The sequence below is a fragment of the Rhinopithecus bieti genome, unplaced genomic scaffold (assembly GCF_001698545.2).
Source record: "Rhinopithecus bieti isolate Rb0 unplaced genomic scaffold, ASM169854v2 scaffold_79532, whole genome shotgun sequence".
In the NCBI taxonomy this organism is placed as follows: Eukaryota; Metazoa; Chordata; class Mammalia; order Primates; family Cercopithecidae; genus Rhinopithecus; species Rhinopithecus bieti.
Window position 1 is genome coordinate 605,772 of NW_016830370.1, and position 20,463 is coordinate 626,234.

General features: G+C 53.9%; 2 protein-coding genes across 3 annotated transcripts in view; both read left to right on the top strand.

The window, feature by feature from the left end:
• The window catches only part of GAK (cyclin G associated kinase), an 83,530-nt gene extending 70,323 nt beyond the window's left edge, over positions 1-13,207 (top strand). For both annotated transcript variants that reach the window (XM_017865410.1, XM_017865411.1), the window contains 5 exons: positions 3,094-3,210; positions 10,539-10,763; positions 11,461-11,609; positions 12,416-12,592; positions 12,709-13,207. In XM_017865410.1, coding sequence (XP_017720899.1) covers positions 3,094-3,210; positions 10,539-10,763; positions 11,461-11,609; positions 12,416-12,592; positions 12,709-12,810 — 770 coding nt within the window. In that variant the 3' untranslated portion in view covers positions 12,811-13,207. The remainder of the gene's footprint in view (positions 1-3,093; positions 3,211-10,538; positions 10,764-11,460; positions 11,610-12,415; positions 12,593-12,708) is intronic.
• Positions 6,858-7,242, top strand: LOC108524367 (28S ribosomal protein S21, mitochondrial). Its single transcript, XM_017865418.1, has one exon. It carries the CDS (start codon positions 6,909-6,911, stop codon positions 7,134-7,136), a length of 228 nt encoding a protein of 75 aa, XP_017720907.1. The 5' UTR covers positions 6,858-6,908; the 3' UTR covers positions 7,137-7,242.
• Positions 13,208-20,463: the final 7,256 nt, after the last annotated feature.

The window sequence follows — 20,463 nt, forward strand, 5'->3', positions numbered from 1 at the left end:
TTTATTTTTTTTTTGAGATGGAGTCTCACTCTGTCGCCGGGGCTGGAGTGCAGTGGCCGGATCTCAGCTCACTGCAAGCTCCGCTTCCCGGGTTCACGCCATTCTCCTGCCTCAGCCTCCCGAGTAGCTGGGACTACAGGCGCCGCCACCTCACCCGGCTAGTTTTTTGTATTTTAGTAGAGACGGGGTTTCACCGGGTTAGCCAGGATAGTCTTGATCTCCTGACCTTGTGATCCGCCCGTCTTGGCCTCCCAAAGTGCTGGGATTACAGGCTTGAGCCACCGCGCCCGGCCGCAGAAATGTGTTTCTTAAATAGTGAGACTTGGAAGTCGACACGACTCCTTGGTCCAAGGGCTGCAGAACGGGTGTTGTGTTAGCAGGCATGAAGGCAGCGTGACTGTCTGCGTACTCCTCTGTCAGAGCTTTCGGGTGACCAGCTGCATTGTCGGGATTGTCAGCAAACAGTCGTGTTTTGAAAGGAATCTTTTTTCTGAGCCGTAGATCTCAACAGTGGGCTTAAAATATTCCACAAACCATGCTGTACACAGATGGCTGCCATCCAGGCTTTGCTGTGCTGTTTCTGTGGTGCAAGCCAAGTCAATTTAGAGTCATTTTTAAGGGCACTGGGTTTTTTGAATGAATGAGCACTGTGTTCGTTTAAAGCCACCATCTGCATTAGCCCTTCACAAGAGAGGCAGCCTGTCTTTTGTGAGGCCTTAAAGCCAGGCATTGACTTCTCTTCTCTAGCTATGAAAGTCATAGATGGCGTCTTCTTCCCATACAAGGCCGTCTGATCTGCGTGGAGAGTCTGGCGGGTGCAGCCCCTTCAATCAGTGATCTCAGCCGGATCTTAGCGGGTGACTTAGGCCATCTCATCTGCGTGGAGAGTCTGGCAGCCCCTTCCTCAGTGGTCTCAGCGGATCTTAGCGGGTGACTTAGGCCGTCTCATCTGCGTGGAGAGTCTGGCAGCCCCTTCCTCAGTGGTCTCAGCGGATCTTAGCGGGTGACTTGCTGCATGCAGCTTCCCCGTCAGCGCGTGCTGCTTCACGTTGCATTTGTATGTTGCAGAGACGGCGTCTTTCCTTCAGCCTCAGCCCCTGCTGGCTTCACTTTTCTCCTGCAGCGTCCTCACCTCTTTCCGCCTTCATAGGATTGAAAGAGTTGAGACCTTGCTCTGGATTAGGCTTTGGCTCGGGGATGTTGTGGCTGGTTTGACCTTTTCTCCAGATCACTCAGATTTCCTCTGTGTCAGCAGTGGGGCTGTTTTGTTCCCTTATCATTTGTGTGTTCACTGGAGTGGCGTGATTCCCTTCAGGAGCTTTTCCTTCGCGTTCACAACTTGGCTTGCTGGTGCAAGAGGCCTAGCTTTTAGCTTATCTCGACTTTCCTTTTTTTTTTTTTTTTTTTTAGAGACAGGGTCTTGCTCTTTCTCTGGCTGGAGTGCAGTGGCACCATCATGGCTCACTGCAGCCTCAACCTCCTGGGCTCAAGAGCTCTTCCCACCTCAACCTCCTGGGTAGCTGGGACTACAGGCGCTTACCACCATGCCCAGCTAATTTTTTTAATTTATTTTTTGTAGAGATAGGGTCTTGCCATATTGTCCAGGCTGGCCTTGAACTCCTGGGCTCAAGCACTCTCCTGCCTCAGCCTCCCACCGTGCTGGGAACACAGGCATGAGCCACTGCACCCGGCCTTCTTCTGCTTTTGACGTGCCTCCCTCACTAAGCTCAGTCGTTCCTAGCTTTTGATTTCAAGTGAGACACTTGCAACTCTTGCATTCACTTGAATGCTTATAGGTCATTGTAGGTTCTGAATTGGCCTAAATTCAGTATGGTTGTGTCTTGGGGAATAGGGAGGCTTGAGAAGGAGCGAGACGGGGAGCGGCTGGTCTGTGGAGCAGCCACACACTGTCAGTTCAGCTCACCGTCTTCTATGGGCACAGGTCATGGCACCCGAAAACAATTAGAGCAGCATCATCAGCTCCTGGAACACAGATCACCAAAGCAGATACAATCATCAAGAAGTTTGAAATATCATTAGAATTCCCAAAATGGGGCACAGGGGCACAGAGTGTGCATGGTGTGGGGAAAATGGTGCTGGTAGACTTGCTGGGCAGAGTTGCCACAGCCCTCAGCGGTTGGAACACACACTGTCCACAGAGCCCCGGGAGGCACAGTGCACAGCGCACCAGGGCCTGGCTGGCTGTCCCCTCGAGTGTGCTTCCGGACGTCTTTGTCCAGGGGCAGCTCCCGTCTCCAGTTTGTCTCCTGGTTGGATGATCACCGTGAAGGTGTCTCACCGGTTTGATTTCTTTCTTATGAACGAGGTTGACTCTTAGTTTGTGTGGTTTTGGTTTTGTGTATTTCTTTTGAGAATCATTTCATATTCTTTGCCCATTTTTGGCCTCAGGAATTCATCTTTTTCCTCAAATAGATCCACAAGGGCTGTTTATACATGAAGAGCCTGGTTTTAATGACTGCATGGCACTCTATCAAGTAGTTCTAAATGTTGTTTTTTTGTTTTTTTTTGGAGACAGTCTCATTCTGTCACTGGGGCTGAGTACGGTGGCATCATCTCAGCTCACTGCAGCCGTCAACCCCTGGCTCAAGCGATCCTCCCACCGCAGCCCCCCTGGGTAGCTGGGACCACACGCATGTGCCACCGTGCCTGGTTGATTTTTTTATTTTTTGTAGAGATGGTCTTTCTATGTTGCCCAGCCTGTATTTTATGATTTTATACTTAGGATATTCTCAAACTTATGTTATCATAAAGAATATCATGAAGAACATTCCTAATTTTAGATGGATTCCAGGAAGTGGCACTACAGAATCACTGTCATAATGATGTGAACCTGGTTTGGTTCTGGGTGTGCGTTGTGAAGCTGTTTTCCCCAAGGAGCAGTGTGGAGCGTGGAGGCAGCGTCCACCACATGCGCCTCTGTCCTGGCTGGTCTCCTGCACACAGGCCGTGCAGGTGCCAGCTCTCAGGCAGGAGTGAGGCTGTCACGTCGTAAGGAGGAGCGATTGGAGGTCCCAGGAGGGTGTGTTTCGCTTCAGGTGGTGCTTGTTCTAATGCCCTGTGCCCCTTTTCCAGGCCCCCTCTTCTCTCCTGGAGGTCAGCCGGCCCCTTGTGGCTCTCAGGCCAGCTGGACCAAGTCTCAGAACCCGGACCCATTTGCTGACCTTGGCGACCTCAGCTCCGGCCTCCAAGGTAACGTGGAGGGTACATTGCGGGTGTGGAAGCTGTTTCCTTGTAGGAGGTTTATTCTTGTCTGTCTGACTCTGAGCTGCCCAAAGTGAAGTCTTTGCCTCTGTTCACCAAGACCCCCAGCCCAGAGCACAGTGACCCCAAGGGGACAGCGTGTCTGCACCTGTTCTAGGCGACTGCCAGCTGGCAAGCTACAACCAGGTGTTGCCGACACTGGCACTGCTGCCAGCCCCCACCCGCATTGTGCCTGATGCATCCTGCCCTCAGGGCCGTGGGGGCCATCTGGGAAGCGGGGTCTCCACATGGAAGTGGGGTGTGGCTGGCATCTGCTCAGTCCCTGAGGCTGTGCTCAGAGCGTGCTGGTCATTGGCCACGAGAACCGAGCCCACCCTCTCCAGTCCCGTGTCTGCCTCAAGCCTGGGCGGGCACTGTGGCTTAGAGTCTCCTTGGGCTGACCTGGCGCCCCTGAGTCTCTGGGTTCACTTCCAGGATGTGTCTCCCTGGGGTCCCTGTGGCTTCTCAGAAGAAGCATTGGCGGCGGGGGGATGATCATCTGAAGGAGCCTCCTGTGCACTCGCCGGGCCATCGGGGGGAGTCCTGGGCGGGAAGTGGCTCCACCTTGGGATGCTTATTGGTGCTGGTGACCCCCGGACTCTCCAGCATGCAGCCCCCGAGTGATGGCGTCTGCTCCTGCCAGAGCCTGGCGGGCTGTGCTGGGGCTCCCTCCAGCCTCAGGCTGGGCACCTTACCTGCTCGGCTCCAGGAGCATTTCCCGTCTCCTCATTATTTCTCCTGTCCGTCCCTGAGTGCCTCAAATTCCTGTGAGCAGGTGTCGGTGTCGGATCTCTAGGGCTGGCTTCGAGTCCTCACACCTCCCAGGCTGGCTTCCAGTCCTCACACCTCCCGGGCTGGCTTCCAGTCCTCACACCTCCTGGACTGGCCTCGAGTCCTCTGCTCTCGCAAGCTTGCGTCTGAAGTGCCTTCTGTTCTGTCATGAAGTCCCAAGAGTTTTTTCATCTTTAAATGTTCTTTTTGTGTTTGGGATGGTTTTGGGGATTTATTGTGTCTTTTGAGGACGTCCGTGAGTGTTACTGTCGGTGTTGTTTTGTATATTCTTTCCCTTTGTGGCTTCTGTCTTGGGTTGTCTGAAGGGGTTACGGGGCCCGCGCCCTCGGGAGGAGACCTGTGTGTGCCTTGACTGCCCTGGGTGGCCAGCACTGGGGCAGAAGGAGTGGACTCCCAGGGAGCCCTCCTGTCTGTGTCCTAGACACAGCCCCAGCCCGCTGCCTGCTGGCTTGGTGGGCAGCCTGAGACCATCCTGCCTTCTGGGAAGACAGCAATTCTGAACAAAGCAAAGCTGATACAACTGAAGGAAAAAATGGACAAACCCCAATCATAGCTGGTGTGACGTCAGCACTGCTGTCCCCACACGTGACAGAGCAGCTGTCCCAAAGGCTGCGAGGATGCAGAGGGCCGAGGCACCAGCCAGGGCCCACTAGCTGCAGGCACGGACCTTTCCATGCACCGTGGGAACCTCCTCCACACAGGCCCCGTCCTCAGAGAACTCGGATTCTGCAGTGTGCTCTCTGACCACGGTGAAATAGAACGGAAGCATCTTCACACTTGGGAACAAAACACACACTTTCAAACGACACCTGGGCCGGAGAGGAGGTCTCGAGGGAAACAAGGCGTGGAGCTGAGTGAAGATGGAGGTGCAGCCTGGGAAAGCCCAGGGCCCCGCCAGGCAGTGCGGAGACACCCCCAGCCGTGGGTGCTTGCTGTGGAAAAGCTGGAATGCCCCAGCAGTAACCTGAGCTCTCCACACAAGACATTTGGGGAAAAAAAGTGGGGGGGAGGGGAGCAAAATAAGCCTACAGCAAGCAGAAGGAAAGAATGAGGAGCCACGGGCAGTGCCGTGGAACACAGAGGCAGAGGCCAGTTCCGAAGCCCACAGACCTCTCCTGGGACTGGCAGGAAGAGTGACCCAAGTCATCGATATAGGGGATGGTGCAGGAGGCACCACTGCAGACCCCGCAGGCTCTGCGAGGGTCACGGGTGCAGGCGCAGCTGTGCAGTATGCTTGACAACTTATGTGAAATTGACAAATTCCTCAAAACCAGTTACTGCCACAACTTACCCAGTATCAAGTAGCTCCTTTGAAAAATTCTATAAATACAAAGAAAATAAATTCATAATTAAAAACTTCCCAAAAAGGAAACCTGCGGACCCACCCGGGCCATTGGAGAATTTCACCGAATGTTGAGAGAACGCCAATTCCACCCTCTTGCAGGAAGCAGGAGAGAGGGAGCACTTTCTAATTGATTTTACGAAGCTCGCGCTATCACCCTGAAACCAAAATCAGACAGAAACAGTACCGAAAAGGGAAACTGGGCCCATATTCCTCATTAATATACACACAGATCCTCAACCAAACTTTAGCAAATAGATTTTATCAGTATATAAAGAGAATTCTACACCAAGATCAAGTAGGATTTATTCCAGGAATACAAGGCTGACTTTTCAGAATTGGTTAACAAAATCTATTTAGGTTGCTGCAAAAGTAATTGTGGTTTTGCCATTGAAAGTGATAGCAAAAGCCGCAATAACTTTTGCACCAACCCAATACCATATTAACCGGCTGAAGAGTCATGTGATCACATCAACAATGCAGAAAAGGCATTTAACAAAATTCAGCACCTTTTTATGATAACACTGTCAGTGAACCAGTAATGAGCAGAACGTCATCAACTTGGTAACAAGCATATATAGAAACCCACAGCCAGGCCAGGCGCAGTGGCTCACACCTGTAACCCCAGTGCTTTGGGAGGCCTATGTGGGAAGATTTCCTCAACCCGGGAGTTTGAAGTCAGCCTAGGCAATATAGTGAGACTCCTGTAAGAATGAGCCAGGTGTGGTGAGCACCTGTGGTCCCAGCTACTCAGCCAGCTGAGGCGGGAGGATCACCGGGATCACTTGAGCCTGGGAGGTCAAGGCTGGACTGGGCTTACTGCATCACTGCACTCCAGTCTGGGCAGCAGAGCAAGACTCTGTCTCAAAAACAAGAAACCTGCAGCCAACATCTTTTTTTTTTTTTTTTTTTGGAGACAGAGTCTTTCTCTGTTGCCCTGGCCGGAGTGCAGTGGCATAATCTCAGCTCACTGCAACTTCCACCTCCCAGTTTCAAGCAATTCTCCCACCTCAGCCTCCCGAGTAGCTGAGATTACAGGCACGCACCACCACACCCAGCTAATTTTTGTATTTTTAGTAGAGACGGGATTTCACCATGTTAGCCAGGCTGGTCTCAAACTCCTGACCTCAAGTGATACGCCCACCTCAGCCTCCTGAAGTGCTGGAATTACAGGTGTGAGCCACCCTGCCTGGCCAAGCCAATATCATTTTTAACCATCCTCCTAAAATCAGGAACAGGGCAGGAGTGTCTTTTCTCCACTTCTGCTTGTCGGAAGTCACAGCTGCTACCATTTGGCAAGAAAAGGAGGTCAAAGTGACACGTGCTACAAAGAGAAAAATAAAATTGCTCCTGTCTGCAGATGACATGATTGTCTGTGCAGGAACTCTCAAGGAATCTACAAAGATCTTTTAGAACTATGAGTGCAGAGGTACTGAGGACGTCAGGCTCTACAGAGTGAAGGTTTAAATCCAAGGTCGTGGCAAAACATCTGAAGTTCATCGCCAGGACTGTGATGGTACAGGAAGGGAACGTGGAAAGTGCATACAGGATCCTAAACAGAATCCTCACTATGGATGGGCTCATTGAGGACATTAAACGTCGGCGGTATTATGAGAAGCCATGCCGCCGGCAACAGAGGGAAAGCTATGAAAGGTGCCGGCGGATCTACAACATGGAAATGGCTCGCAAGATCAACTTCTTGATGCGAAAGAATCGGGCAGATCCGTGGCAGGGCTGCTGAGGCCTGTGGATGGGACACCCAGTGCGAAACCCTCATCCAGTTTTGTCTCCATCTCTTTTCTTTGTACAATCCCATTTCCTAAACTCAAATCACATGTCTGCAAGAAGGCCTCCAAATATAGAAACAATCCCATTAAAAAAAAAAAAAAAAAAAGAACTATGAGTGCAGTAAGGTCACAGGATACGAGATCGACACACAAAAATCTGTCATATTTCTGTTTACTTGTAATTATACAAGGAAGCCAACATTTAAAACAGAACCATTTACAATCACCTTTCTTTTTAAGAAAAAAATAAACATTTAGGTATAAATCTGACCAGACATGTCTAGGTCTTGTACCGGGTGGGACTGTAAAACCAACAGTGGCAAAAAAGACCAGAGGAGATGCGAGTGAAGGGACGAACGCTGCCCTCACGGCCTGAGGCTCCTGAGTAAGGTGTCCATTCTCCTGTGCGCATCTGTAGCCTAACACAGTTCCTGCCAATGCCTCAGCAGGGATTTTCCTAGATACAAATGAGTTTATCGTACAGTGTATTTGAAAGACAGATGGACTAGATGCCTGGGATTTTTTTTTTTTTTTTTTGAGAACAAGTCTTGGCCTGTTGCCCAGGCTGGAGTACAGTGGGGCCATCTTGGCTCACTGCAAGCTCCGCCTCCCGGGTTCACACCATTCTCCTGCCTCAGCCTCCTGAGTAGCTGGGACTATAGGCGCCCGCCGCCATGCCTGGCTAATTTTTTGTATTTTTAGTAGAGATGGAGTTTCACCGTGTTAGCCAGGATGGTCTCGATCTCCTGACCTCATGATCCACCCGCCTCGGCCTCCCAAAGTGCTGGGATTACAGGCGTAAGACACCGCGCCTGGCCATGCCTGGAATATTTTTGTAATGGAAAAATGACATGGGAGGAGTCATTCTTCCTGGCTTTGAGGCTTACTCTGAAGCCACAGAAATCAACATTGCGGTGATGGCAGAGAGAGAGATACGTCTGTGGAGAGAAGAGAGGACTCAGAAATAGGCCACACAAGAGAGACCAGCGGAGCCTTGACAGAGGCAGCAAACCCATTCATCAGATGGTGCTGGGCAGCCGTAGGCAAGCCCTTAGCCCACATTGTACAGAACAGCTCATCAGAATCAGCCAGAGATTGAAACGTAAAACTGCAGGGCCTTTATAAAGTAGAAAACCTTTGTGGCCTGGGGCTGGACAGCGTTCGTAGACTTACCACCCAAATCACACCCATAAGAGGACAGATGGAGACAACTTCAGAGCTCTGGGCATCTGAGCTACGGACTGGGAGAAGATATTTCCAAACCGCCTATTTGACAAAGGACTCATCTACAGAATATAAAAATACAGTCAAAAACAAACCCGAAAGCAATCCAGTTAGAAAATGGGCAAGAGACAGCCAGGCACAGTGGCTCATGCCTGTAATCCTAGCACTTTGGGGGGCCAAGGTGGCGGATCACAAGGTCAAGAGATCGAGACCATCCTGGCCAACATGGTGAAATCCTGTCTCTACTAAAAATACAAAAATTAGCCGGGCGTGTTGGCAATGCCTGTAATCCCAGCTACTCGGGAGGTTGAGGCAGGAGAATCTCTGGAACCCAGGAGGCAGAGGTTGTGGTAAGCCAAGATTGTACCACTGCACTCTAGCCTGGGTGACAGAGCAAGACTCTGTCTCAAAAAAAAAAAAAAAAAAAAAATGGGCAAGAGACACGAAGACACTTCCAGCACGTCGACATCCAATGGCCAGGAAGCACAGGCCGAGACACCTGGCATCACCGAATGCTGGCGCAGAGGAGGATGGAGCGCGGGGAGGACAGGGCGCGGGGAGGACGGACTGCGTCTCTCGCATTGCCGGGGGACGAGCCGCGTGTCTCGCGTTGCCGGGGGATGAGTCGCCTCTCACGCGTTGCTGGGGATGAACCGTGTGTCTCTCGCGTTGCCAGGGGATGAGCCACTGAAGCGGCAGGGTCACTCTGTAGAACAGGTGGTCGTTTTTCTACTAAGCTAAACACAGCTTCTGAGCTACGGTGGGACATAGGCATTTATCCCAGAGAAATGGAAACCCATTCACACGAAAGTCCGTAACAGGCGTTCAAAGATGTGTTTGTTGTAGCCAAACAGTGGAATCAGCCCAGGTGTCCTACAGGTGAACGGTTGAATAGGTGGTTCCACACCACGAGATGGCCCTCGGCAAGGAGGGGGAGTGGCGGATGCCCCGGGCCTGAGTGGCCTGTCCTGAGTGAAGAGGTGCCAGTCTAGAGGCTGCGGCTGTCAGTTCCGTTCTAGAACATAACTAAGAAGACAGCCTGGGTGTGGTGGCTCACACTTACCATCCCAGCCCTGTGGGAGGTGAGGCCAGCGGGTCTCTTGAGCCTAGGAGTTTGAGACCAGCCATAGTGAGACCTTGTCTCCAAAAAAAAAAAGATGACAGAACCGTAGTGGAGCATCCAGGCCGTGATTGCTGTGGTGCTGAGAGGGCTCTGCGTGCGGTCAGTGGCGTGGCCCTGCACACAGATAACACAAGTCCGGCTGGCCACATCTGATGGCCTCTAGGTGGTGCGGCTGCCAGGGCTCAGTGCTTCTCTGAGGTTGTGAGAGACGCCCTCCCTGGGGGATGCTGGGCGCAGGTGCTCAGGGTTTTTACAGCTTCCTGCTATTTTAATTATTCCAAAATATAAAGTTAAAGGATCAGGCCAGGCGCAGTGGCTCACGCCTGTAATCCCAGCCCTTTGGGAGGCCGAGGCAGGCAGATGACAAGGTCAGGATATCAAGACCATCCTGGCTAACATGGTGAAATCCTGTCTCTACTAAAAATACAAAAGAAATTAGCCAGGGGTGGTGGCGGGCACCTGTAGTCCCAGCTAATCAGGAGGCTGAGGGGGGAGAATGGCGTGAACCTGGGAGGCGGAGCTTGCAGTGAGCCAAGATCGCACCACTGCACTCCAGCCTGGGCGACACAGTGAGACTCCATTGCAAAAAAAAGATTAAAGGATCAGCCCTGATTTGATGTTCTCCGAGAGGCAGTGGCCACGGGACAGATGGCTGTGGCCCTCCAGGACGCTGCGGATGTGGGGACACTGCCCCCAGCCCCCGTGGACAAGTCCCGGGTCTGCCTTGGCTCATGGGGGTGGGGGTGCTGCCTTCACAGCTGCCCTGTCCTGGCGTCTGCCCTCCACCCAGAATGTTCCTGTCGCCCCAGTACCTGGCCTGGATGGCCAGTCCCTGGAGACCTTCACACATGTAGGTGGAGCCGGCACCTCTGTCTGGACGGCCTCGGGTGATCAATGTTCTGTTCTGCAAACCTGTGTTTTCCAATAAACGTGGTGCTCTGAGTTCTAGGAACAGTGGTTGCCCCGCACGGACAACCAGATGCCGAGTTTCTGATCTCTGTCTCCACAGGCTCACCAGCTGGATTCCCTCCTGGTGGCTTCATTCCCAAAACGGCCACCACGGCCAAAGGCAGTGGCTCCTGGCAGACAAGTCGGCCGCCAGCCCAGGGCGCCTCATGGCCCCCTCAGGCCAAGCCGCCCCTCAAAGCCTGCACACAGCCAAGGCCTAACTATGCTGCGAACTTCAGTGTGATCGGGGCACGAGAGGAGCGGGGGGTCCGCGCACCCAGCTTTGGTGAGTCCCCCACTCTCTGTTGCTGTGGAGTTTGCAGAGACCGCCCTGAACTGGCTAAAGGTAGAACCTGTGTTTTCTTCAATCGGAGCCCAGTCCTGGGACAGACATGGCCGGACAGACATGGCCGAGCCACTCAGAGAAGGACGCAGTTTCTGATGTGTGTCTGCTGGTCTCTCTCCGGGTCAGGCCTCTGGGTCCCTCTTGTTCCAGTGACACCCACTTGACCTGTTTTTAACAAATGGCCTTTGCAACCCTGTCTTGTTTTCCCTCTTCTTTTCTGTGGAGGCATCAGGATGGTAGCCCTATCCCCGGGGGCAGCAGGTGGAATTGGGCCTGTGTGTCTCTGCAGAAAGTTTCTGTTCTTAGCTGGGCTTCGTGGCTCAAGCCTGTAATCCCAGCACTTTGGGAGGCTGAGATGGGCAGATCGCTTGAGCCCAGGAGTTCAAGACCAGTCTGGGCAACAGTGAGACTTCCTCTCTACAAAAATTGTGAAAATTAGCCGGGCGTGGTGGCGCATGCCTGTGGTCCCAGGTGTTTGGGAGGCTGAGACAAAAGGATCACTTGAGGACTCAGCGATCCTCCCTTGGCCTTGGGAGGCCAAGGCTGCAGAGAGCCGAGATCGTGCCATTGCACTCTGTCCTGGGCGACAGAGTGGAGACCCTGTCGCAAACAAAAAAAAGTTTCTGTTCTTTTCTAGCTCAAAAGCCAAAAGTCTCTGAGAACGACTTTGAAGATCTGTTGTCCAATCAAGGCTTCTCCTCCAGGTCTGACAAGAAGGGGCCAAAGACCATTGCGGAGATGAGGAAGCAGGACCTGGCTAAAGACACAGACCCGCTCAAGCTGAAGGTGGGTGGGCAACTCTTACTGGGAGCCCAGAGGCCTCAACCCAGGGCCCCTGGAGAATCTGCTGTGCCACACGGAGCCAGCGTCTCCAGCCAGGGACCTGTCATTGCCAATGGGCCTGGCAGCCCTCGAGGACAGGGTGGCTTGAGGCCTGGTGGGCAGGGCAGAGTCAGGCCCCAGGCTGTGCTGCTCCCTGTGTGCCCAGGTGACTCAGCGCTGATGGGGGCAGGCATTACAGGAGTGCCCCCGGGGTGCCTGCAGAGACTGTCGAGGGCAGGTGTCTCCTGGGGGCTGCTCTGGGTGCTGAGCCTCCCAACCTAGGGCGCTCACTGGGGGGTGAGGGTGCAGCAGTCAGGGTGTGCCTGCGCCGGCCATGAGACATGCCTTGCTGTGTGGCTTGGCCGATGGCCAGCTCTACAGGCCACATGCACCTGTGACCTTGGGGTCCTTTCACAGGTAGCAGGGACCTTCCCCTTCTCCCTCTGAGTCTGGGGCCTGGGATGGGCCAAGGGGTTGCACCACCAGAACCAGCGTATGTGTCCCCAGTGAACATCTGGCTGAGACGAGGGTCCCTCTGTCCCAGGCTCTGGCCCCAGGCCCTGGAACACGAAGGCCACCTGGCCCTGTGTTGTCCAGAGTCGGCTCTGTATAGTTGAGGGCGGGGCGTGCAGTGGGACTTAGTCTGTGAGCTGGGCTGAGCCCACCCCGCGTGACCAGGCACTTCCTCAGCGTCATGCCTCAGTTTCCCCAGTGCAGAGGAGGAGGGCAGGCAAGCGCCCAGGGCTCAGCAAGCCCCGTGTCTCCCACAGCTCCTGGACTGGATTGAGGGCAAGGAGCGGAACATCCGGGCCCTGCTGTCCACGCTGCACACAGTGCTGTGGGACGGGGAGAGCCGCTGGACGCCCGTGGGCATGGCCGACCTGGTGGCCCCAGAGCAGGTGAAGAAGCACTACCGCCGCGCGGTGCTGGCCGTGCACCCCGACAAGGTGAGCAGAGCTGTCGGGCAGCTGCTGGAGGCCTTCGGGGGTGGGTCGCGGGGAGATCCTGCCCTGGCCGCCCACGCATGCTTGTAAGAGGCGCTTACACCGCCTGTCACCCACAGGCCGCGGGGCAGCCGTATGAGCAGCACGCCAAGATGATCTTCATGGAGCTGAACGACGCCTGGTCGGAGTTTGAGAACCAGGGCTCCCGGCCCCTCTTCTGAGGCCGCAGTGGTGGTGGCTGCGCACACATCTCCACAGCTTGGGAGCTGTCGTGGGACCTGGGTCCCCACCATGAGGGCCCCGTGGGCGACGGCAGATGTGGCCGGAGTGGGGCTCTGAGCCCCGGGTCACCGCCTGCCCAGCATTCCAGGCACAGGAAGAGAAAGCATTCCAAAGCCTCTGATTGTTGTTTCCTTTTCCTCCTCACGAAGGAACAGCTGATTCATGCTCCTCCCACAGTTGTCACATCTGTGATTTATTTGGTGTTTCGGGCGTGGCCTCTGGAGCACCAGCACGTGGTGGGCCACGCGGCTGGCGCTCATGGGCCCTGGTGTTTGCACCGCACTTTGTAATCAGTCCCGTGGTTGTCTGTACAGAATTAAACTATTTTCCGATGACGGCTGTCTCCAGTGTGGATCCGCTGGTCCAGGAGCCGTTCACCAGCTGGGGCGCAGGACCGTGCTTCCTCAGCACCTTGCTGTGGCTGGATTGTTGCAGGGCCTGAGTGGAGAGGAGAAGAGGGTCCCGGGGCTGCAAGGGCTCTGGGCAGCTCTTCAGGGGACCATGGAGCCCAGCCAGGGCAAGGCCAATGGTGGGGGCCCCTGCAGTCCCCAGACCCCACCTCCTCCACTTGGTCCTCACCCCTCGGCCCCGGGACTCCTCTCTCCTCTCCACTTGGCCCCCGTCCCGGGCCCTGGACCTGGGAGCAGGGGTGGGCTGCACACTGCCCCTGTGCTAACCCCGCAGGGCCGAGGCGGCATCCGGGCTGTCGGGCTGCTGGAGGACCAGGGGCCCGTGGAAGGAGAAGGTGACCGTGGCCAGCTCCCACCCCACAGCAGACTCGAGGAGGCCCTGAATCACATAGCACTGAACTCGCCGCCAGGCTCTTCCTGTTTTCAGAGAATAACGACTTCACATTTGCTATGCACCCGCCACTATTTTTAGCTCTTTTAAAAAATAATGAGAACCTAAATAGGTGCTGAGATTTTCACATCAAAGTTGTCTGGATTCCGGCTCCGGGTCTGGCCACCCCGACTCAGACGCTCCTGCTCTGGGGGCAGCTCAGGCCACGCTCCCTTTAGGCTCTCCAGCCTCAGCCCTGTGCTGTGCGGCCCCCTCCTCTCCTGCTGCCGCCCACGTCACACCCAAGCTCCAAACTAATCCCCCAGCCCCTGCCCCTCCCTCGCCCCAGATCCTTAACTCTGAAAGCTCGGGTCCCTTCTCCCCACCAACCTCCCATGGCCTGTGGCAAACCCAGCCACCCTGCCTGGACAAGCGAGTGCACCTCCCTCTGGCTGGCCCCACAGCCTTCCTCTGTCAGGGGCCTGAGCCTCCGGTTGTGTGTGGAGAGCAGCGGGTGGCCGGTCTAGGCTGGGCTGAGATTGCGGAGGATGGAGGAGGGTGTGGAGGGCAGCAGGTCACCGGTCCGGGATAGGCTGAGATGGAGTGCATAGAACAGAGGCCAGGACGGTGGAGTCTGGGTTGCAGGACAGGAAAACCCCCATCCAGGCTGACCCAGCTCAGAAGGGAGTCTGTGGCCCACACCTGGCCACGCTACTGCCAGAATTTCTCCTCTTCCAACCGCTCAGCTCAGCATGGAGACACACAGGTGCACAGGCACGTACAAGCTGCACGCACACGCAGACATGGCTGCACAAGGTCACACACGGTGCAACCCAGACACCCACATGTGAAAAGCCCAGGATGCACCGTCTTCCCAGCCGGCCACTGGCCTGAGTCCTGCCCACAGTCACCAAGGCTCCGTCCCATGCACGGGAGCCCTGTCTGCCATCACCAAGCCTGTGGCTATGCTCTGTCCTGCACATGGACACAAGGTCATCTTTGCGGGGTCATGATGCATAGACCATCTGAAGCTCTGAGAGAGACTGCACCTGTGTGACACCCCCTTGTGTGACAGCATCTTCTTGGTGACTTCATGGAGATATAAATGCCAGCAGCCAAGCATCGATGCTCACATCACTGGCCCTAGGGGAAATGCAAGTTGGAGCCACAGCAAGATGCTGCCACACCCATTAGGGCAGCCAGTCAAGAAGACCCACCAAGCCAAGTGTCCCCACGCATGTGGAGAAGCCCACGCCCTACTCAGTCTGGGTGGGAGCTTAAAATGGCACAACCACTTTGGAAAACTGCTTGGCAGTTTCTTCAAAAGCAAAATAGAGGCCAGGTGCAGTGGCTCACGCCTGTAATCCTAACACTTTGGGAGGCCAAGGTAGGTGGATCACCTGAGGTCGGGAGTTGGAGAGCAGCCTGACCAACATGGAGAAACCCCGTCTCTACTAAAAATACAAAATTAGCCGGTCGTAGTGGCGCACACCTGTAGACCCAGCTACTCGGGAGGCTGAGGCAGGAGAATTGCTTGAACCTGGGAGGTGGAGGTTGCAGTGAGCCGAGATCATGCCATTACACTCCAGCCTGGGCAACAAGAGCAAAACTCCGTCTCCAAAAAAAAACAAAATAGAAATTTCGTATGCAATTTAGCAATCTGCTCCTAGGTGTTGACCCAAGAGAAATGAAAGGGCAAGACCACACAGACATGTTCAGGAACAACCCATGATCCACGCACAGGTGGGCATGTGAAGGAGCTGTGTGCATCCACGCACGGGTCCTGCTCAGCATGGAGAGGGGTGAGCTGCTGGTGTGATGGCGCCGTGGGTCCTGCTCAGCATGGAGAGGGGTGAGCTGCTGGTGTGATGGTGCCGTGGGTCCTGCTCAGCATGGAGAGGGGTGAGCTGCTGGTGTGATGGCAGCACAGGGCATCCCCGAGTGTGTTAGTCCATTCTCACACTGTTATAAACATATATCTGAGACTGGGTGATTTATAAAGAAAAGAGGATTAATAAACTTACAGTTCCACATAGCTGGGGAGGCCTCGGGAAAGTTACAATCATGATAGAAGGCGAAGGGGAAGCAGGCACGTCTTAGCTGGTGGGAGGAGGGAGAGCGAGTGAGTAAAAGGGGAAGGTGCTGCACGCTTCCAAACAAGCACATCTTGTGAGAACTCACTATCCTGAGAACAGCAAGGGGAAGTCCGCCCCAGGATCCAGTCACCCCCCGGCAGGCCCCTCCCCTGACGTGGGGATTACAGTTTGGCAGGAGATTTGGGTGGGGACACAGTTCCAAACCATACCGTCAGAGAAGCAGTGAGCTCAGTAAATGGGATCAGATCAAAAGGAGGGAGGTAGTGAACAATTGCATTCGTGTGAAATTCCAGCAAATGTGAAGTCCTCAACAGGCCAGCAGCAGATCTGTGGCTGTCGGGGGTGGGCGGAGGAGGATGTGCTGGCTTCAGGCAAGCACGCGTCAAATGCTTCAAACTGTGCTCCTCAAACGTGTGCAGATTGCATTTCTGTCCTGCGGGGGCTCAGACCCTCAATAGTAAGCTCCAGTGGGTGAAGCAGGCTGCTTTCCAGGTGGCCTGTGACATCCCCCAGCCCCTAGATGTCCAGCTGCCCTCAGGCCACCTCCCTGGGCTCCCATGGGCCTCCTCTCCCAGTGCCCCCTGGGGAGCTCCAGGGCTCTGAGGAAGGCCAACCCCAGAGATGTGGGCATCTGCCACAAGATGGAGGCCCCTGCCGACTCTGTGGGCCTCCAAGTGGGAGAATTTGGCTGCAAGGAGATGAGGGGGGCACTGAGTCATGCAGGAGTCCAGTGTGGCTGGAACGAGGTTCAGATCTGGGGGAGGGGCTGATTTTGTCCCTGAGCTGCTTTTAGCAGAAAAGCTGAGTGCTGAGGTCAGTTGAGGCTGAAGTCCTGCTTATGCCTTCATCTCCAGGAGCTCATCCCCACTCCTGCACTGTGGCCGTAGCTCCAGGCAGCCGCGCACTGACCCCACCCCACAGGCCTGGGTGGAACTGAAGGTCCAAGCCCCATGCCAGACCCTCATCCAGGCAGCGACCCCTGGGCACAGGAGGCATGGCAGGGACACCAATTTCCTCCTCCTTCTGTCAGTTCGGGCAAAGATTCCAGGGCCACAGACCACCATCTGGCTGCCCCAAACTGCTTTCTCCAAAAGGGCTTGCTCCAAAGCTTTGCCCACCGAGTCCTGTAGCTGCTCAGTGTCCTGCCGGGCCTCACCTTAGGTAACAAACAGCAGTAGCCTCAGCAGCAGCTGGCTGTTCTTACGTTTACTACCTCCAGGAGCTTTGAGCAAAATTACAGCAACCCACCCAAGGGCAGGGGGAGGCTGTGCTGCTAGCAGAGGGTGGCCCCTGTGCACATACCAGCACTCAGAGCCCCTTCAGATGGGGTGGGAACCTGCCTCCAGCCCCAGGTGTGCCGGGCAGTCACGGGCAACCTGAGGATGCTGGTCTCAGGTCTGGGGCACCCGCTTTGTGGAAGAGGTTGCAGACCCTGTAGATGTCATGGGCCTTAGATTAGGATAGAGGGGCCTTCTGGCTGGTCTAATGACTGGAGAAGGGCACAGAAGAGGCAGGTTTGTACGGCACAGCCCCCACATTCTGGCCCTGGCACTTCCCCAAGATCAAACTCCAAGTCCCTGCTGCCAGCCCCCTCAGCTGCTGATATGGTTGGCCCTGTGTCCCCACCCAAATCTCATCTCTAATTGTAATCCCCACATGTTGAGGGAGAGAGCTGATTGGATCCTGGGGGCGGTTTCCCCCTGTTGAGTGAGTGCTCACAAGATCTGGCTGTTTGGTAAGTGTGAGGTTCTTTCCTCTTTGTGCACCCTCTCCTGCCGCCTTGTGAAGAAGTGCCTGCTTCCCCTTCCACCATGATTGTAAGTTTCCTGAGACCTCCCTAGCCACGGGGTACTGTGAGTCAATGAAATCTCTTTCCTTTATAAATCACCCAGTCTTGGGTGTTTCTTTTTTTTTTTTTTTTTTTTTTTTTTTTTTTTTGAGATGGAGTCTCGCTCTGTCCCCCAGGCTGGAGTGCAGTGGCACAATCTCGGCTCACTGCAAGCTCCACCTCCCTTCACGCCATTCTCCTGCCTCAGCCTCCTGAGTAGCTGGGACTACAGGCGCCCGCCACCATGCCAGGCTAATTTTTTGTATTTTTGGTAGAGATGGGTTTCACCGTGTTAGCCAGGATGGTCTTGATCTCCTGACCTCGTGATCCGCCCACTTTGGCCTCCCAAAGTGCTGGGATTGCAGGACTACAGGTGTGAGCCACTGTGCCCGATCTTTGTTTTTTGTTTTTTTTTTTGGATGTACTGTTGCTCTGTTGCTCAGGCTGGAGTCAGTGGGGCAATCTCATCTCACTGCAATCTCCACCTCCCGGGTTAAAGCAATTCTCCTGCCTCAGCCTCCCGAGTAGCTGGGATTACAAGCACATGCCACCATGCCCGGGTAATTTTTGTATTTTTAGTAGAGATGGGGTTTCACCATGTTGGCTAGGGTGGTCTTGAACTCCTGACCTTGTGATCCGCCCACCTCTGCCTCCCAAAGTGCTGGTATTACAGGCGTGAGCCACTACGCCGGGCCCCGGGTATTTCTTTATAGCAGTGTGAGAACGGACTGATAGAGCTGCATAGCCAGAGACTCTGGCTATGCCCAGACTCCTCTTTCCTGGGTCAAGCAGAGTGGTTGCTGTGGTTCCTGCCATGGTTCTGCCAACCCCCAGCCCAGGAAACCACACCTCAGGCCAGACGTCCCACTGGCCTTACTTCAGACTTTGCTCTGGGAAGGCGCCCCTCGGCGCTGAAACACTAGGATCATCCATGAGGCATGAACAGCAGTCCCCATGGGGCCCTCACATCACAGCCAAGTGGACATTGTCCATGCTTACTGGGTGTGTTGTAAAAACAAAGCCACAGTCGAGACTTCACTCCCACCTTGATGGAGTGACAGGAACCAGACTAAAAAACTAAACAAAATGTACAAAACCATTTGTTTTGTTTTGTTTTGAGATGGAGTCTCACTCTGTCCCCAGGCTGGAGTGCAGTGACCCAATCTCAGCTCACTGCAACCTCTGCCTCCTGGGCTCAAGTGATTCTCCTGCCTCAGCCTCCCGAGTAGCTGGGATTACAGGCGTGTGCCACCACGCCCGGCTAATTTTTGTATATTTAGTAGAGACAGGAGTTCCACCATGTTGGCCAGGCTGGTCTTGAGCTCCTGATCTCAAGTGACCCACCCACCTCAGTTTCCCAAAGTGCTGGGATTACAGGCCTGAGTGACCGCGCCCAGCCAAAACAATTGTTTTTGGACATTGAGGAGCATGCAGCATAGAACAGGGGCCCTGAGAAGAGGGAGCCACACATTCCTGGCTTACTGCTAGGGCCGCTGTGGCATGGGACAGTGGCCCTGAGGGGAGCAGAAGGAGGTCAGAGTTCAGGGGTCCTGAGGCAGAGCCCAGCCAGGAGGGATCTCTGGGGAGAAGGAGCCCTGAAAATCTTCCTTGGCCTCCCCTATGTTGCTAAGTACTGGGATACAGGATGTAAAACCATACAAAGTCAGGCAGGAAGACTGGGAGGTGGGAGCTGAACAGTCCACAGGAAATGAAAGTGACACCAGATGGGAACGCCATCTACATGAGGGACCCAGAGGGGTGGAAGTATGAATATGTTGGTAAATAAGACCCTTTACTCCTTTTGACATTTATTTTAATAATTGTGCCCCACTGTAATCCCAACACTTTGGGAGACTGAGGCAGGAGGATCTCTTGAGCCCAGGAGTTTGAGACCAGCCTGGGCAACATAGCAAGACCCCGTCTCTATTAAATAATAATAATTAGTCAGGCATGGTGATGGCATCTGTAGTCCCAGCCAGTGGGGAGGCTGAGGCAGGAGAATCGCTTGAGCCTGGGAGGTTGCAGCTGCAGTGAGTCATGACCACACCACGGGAGTCCAACTCGAGTGACAGAGCAAGACTCCATCTCAAAAAATAAAAATAATTTTAAAAATAATAAAAATAATTGTTAAAGCTAAAACAATAACAATGCATGGTGGGGCTTATGGCATACATAGAAGTAAATTATCGTGAGCTTAATTTACAGAGGTGTGTGTCACTCATCTCACCAGAGGCTGGTGGAGATGAGGTACGCTGCATGTCACAAACTCTGGAGGAACCTGTGAAAGTGAAACAGAAAGATGGTGCCAGTAACACAACAGAGGACAAAAACATGGACTCCTTAAAGATAGTCAGCCAATCCAAAAGAAATCGGGGAAAGAAAAAAACAAGGAACAAAGAATAAATGAAAAAAATACAAAATAAATAGCAAGGTGGTATACATAAATTAAAATGTAAAAATTCCAAATAAAAGGTAGATATTTTCAGACAGAATAAAGGGCAATATTCAGCTATATATGGTGTATATAAATCCACTTTATATATAAAGACACATATAGGTTAAATGTGACAAGATGGAAATAATACAACATACAAACACTAATTATAATTAAGCTGATGTGGCCATATTAGCATCAGACAAAGCAGACTTCAGAACAAGGAATATTAACAGAGAAAAAGAGAAGCAGCCCATAACGATACAGGGTTCTATGTATTAAGAGAATATAGGCCTGGCACGGTGGCTCATGCCTGTAATCCCAGCACTTTGGGAGGCCGAGGCGGGCAGATCACGAGATCAGAAGATCGAGACCATCCTGGCTGACACAGTGAAACCCATCTCTACTAAAAATACAAAAAATTAGCCAGGCGTGGTGGCAGGTGCCTGTGGCC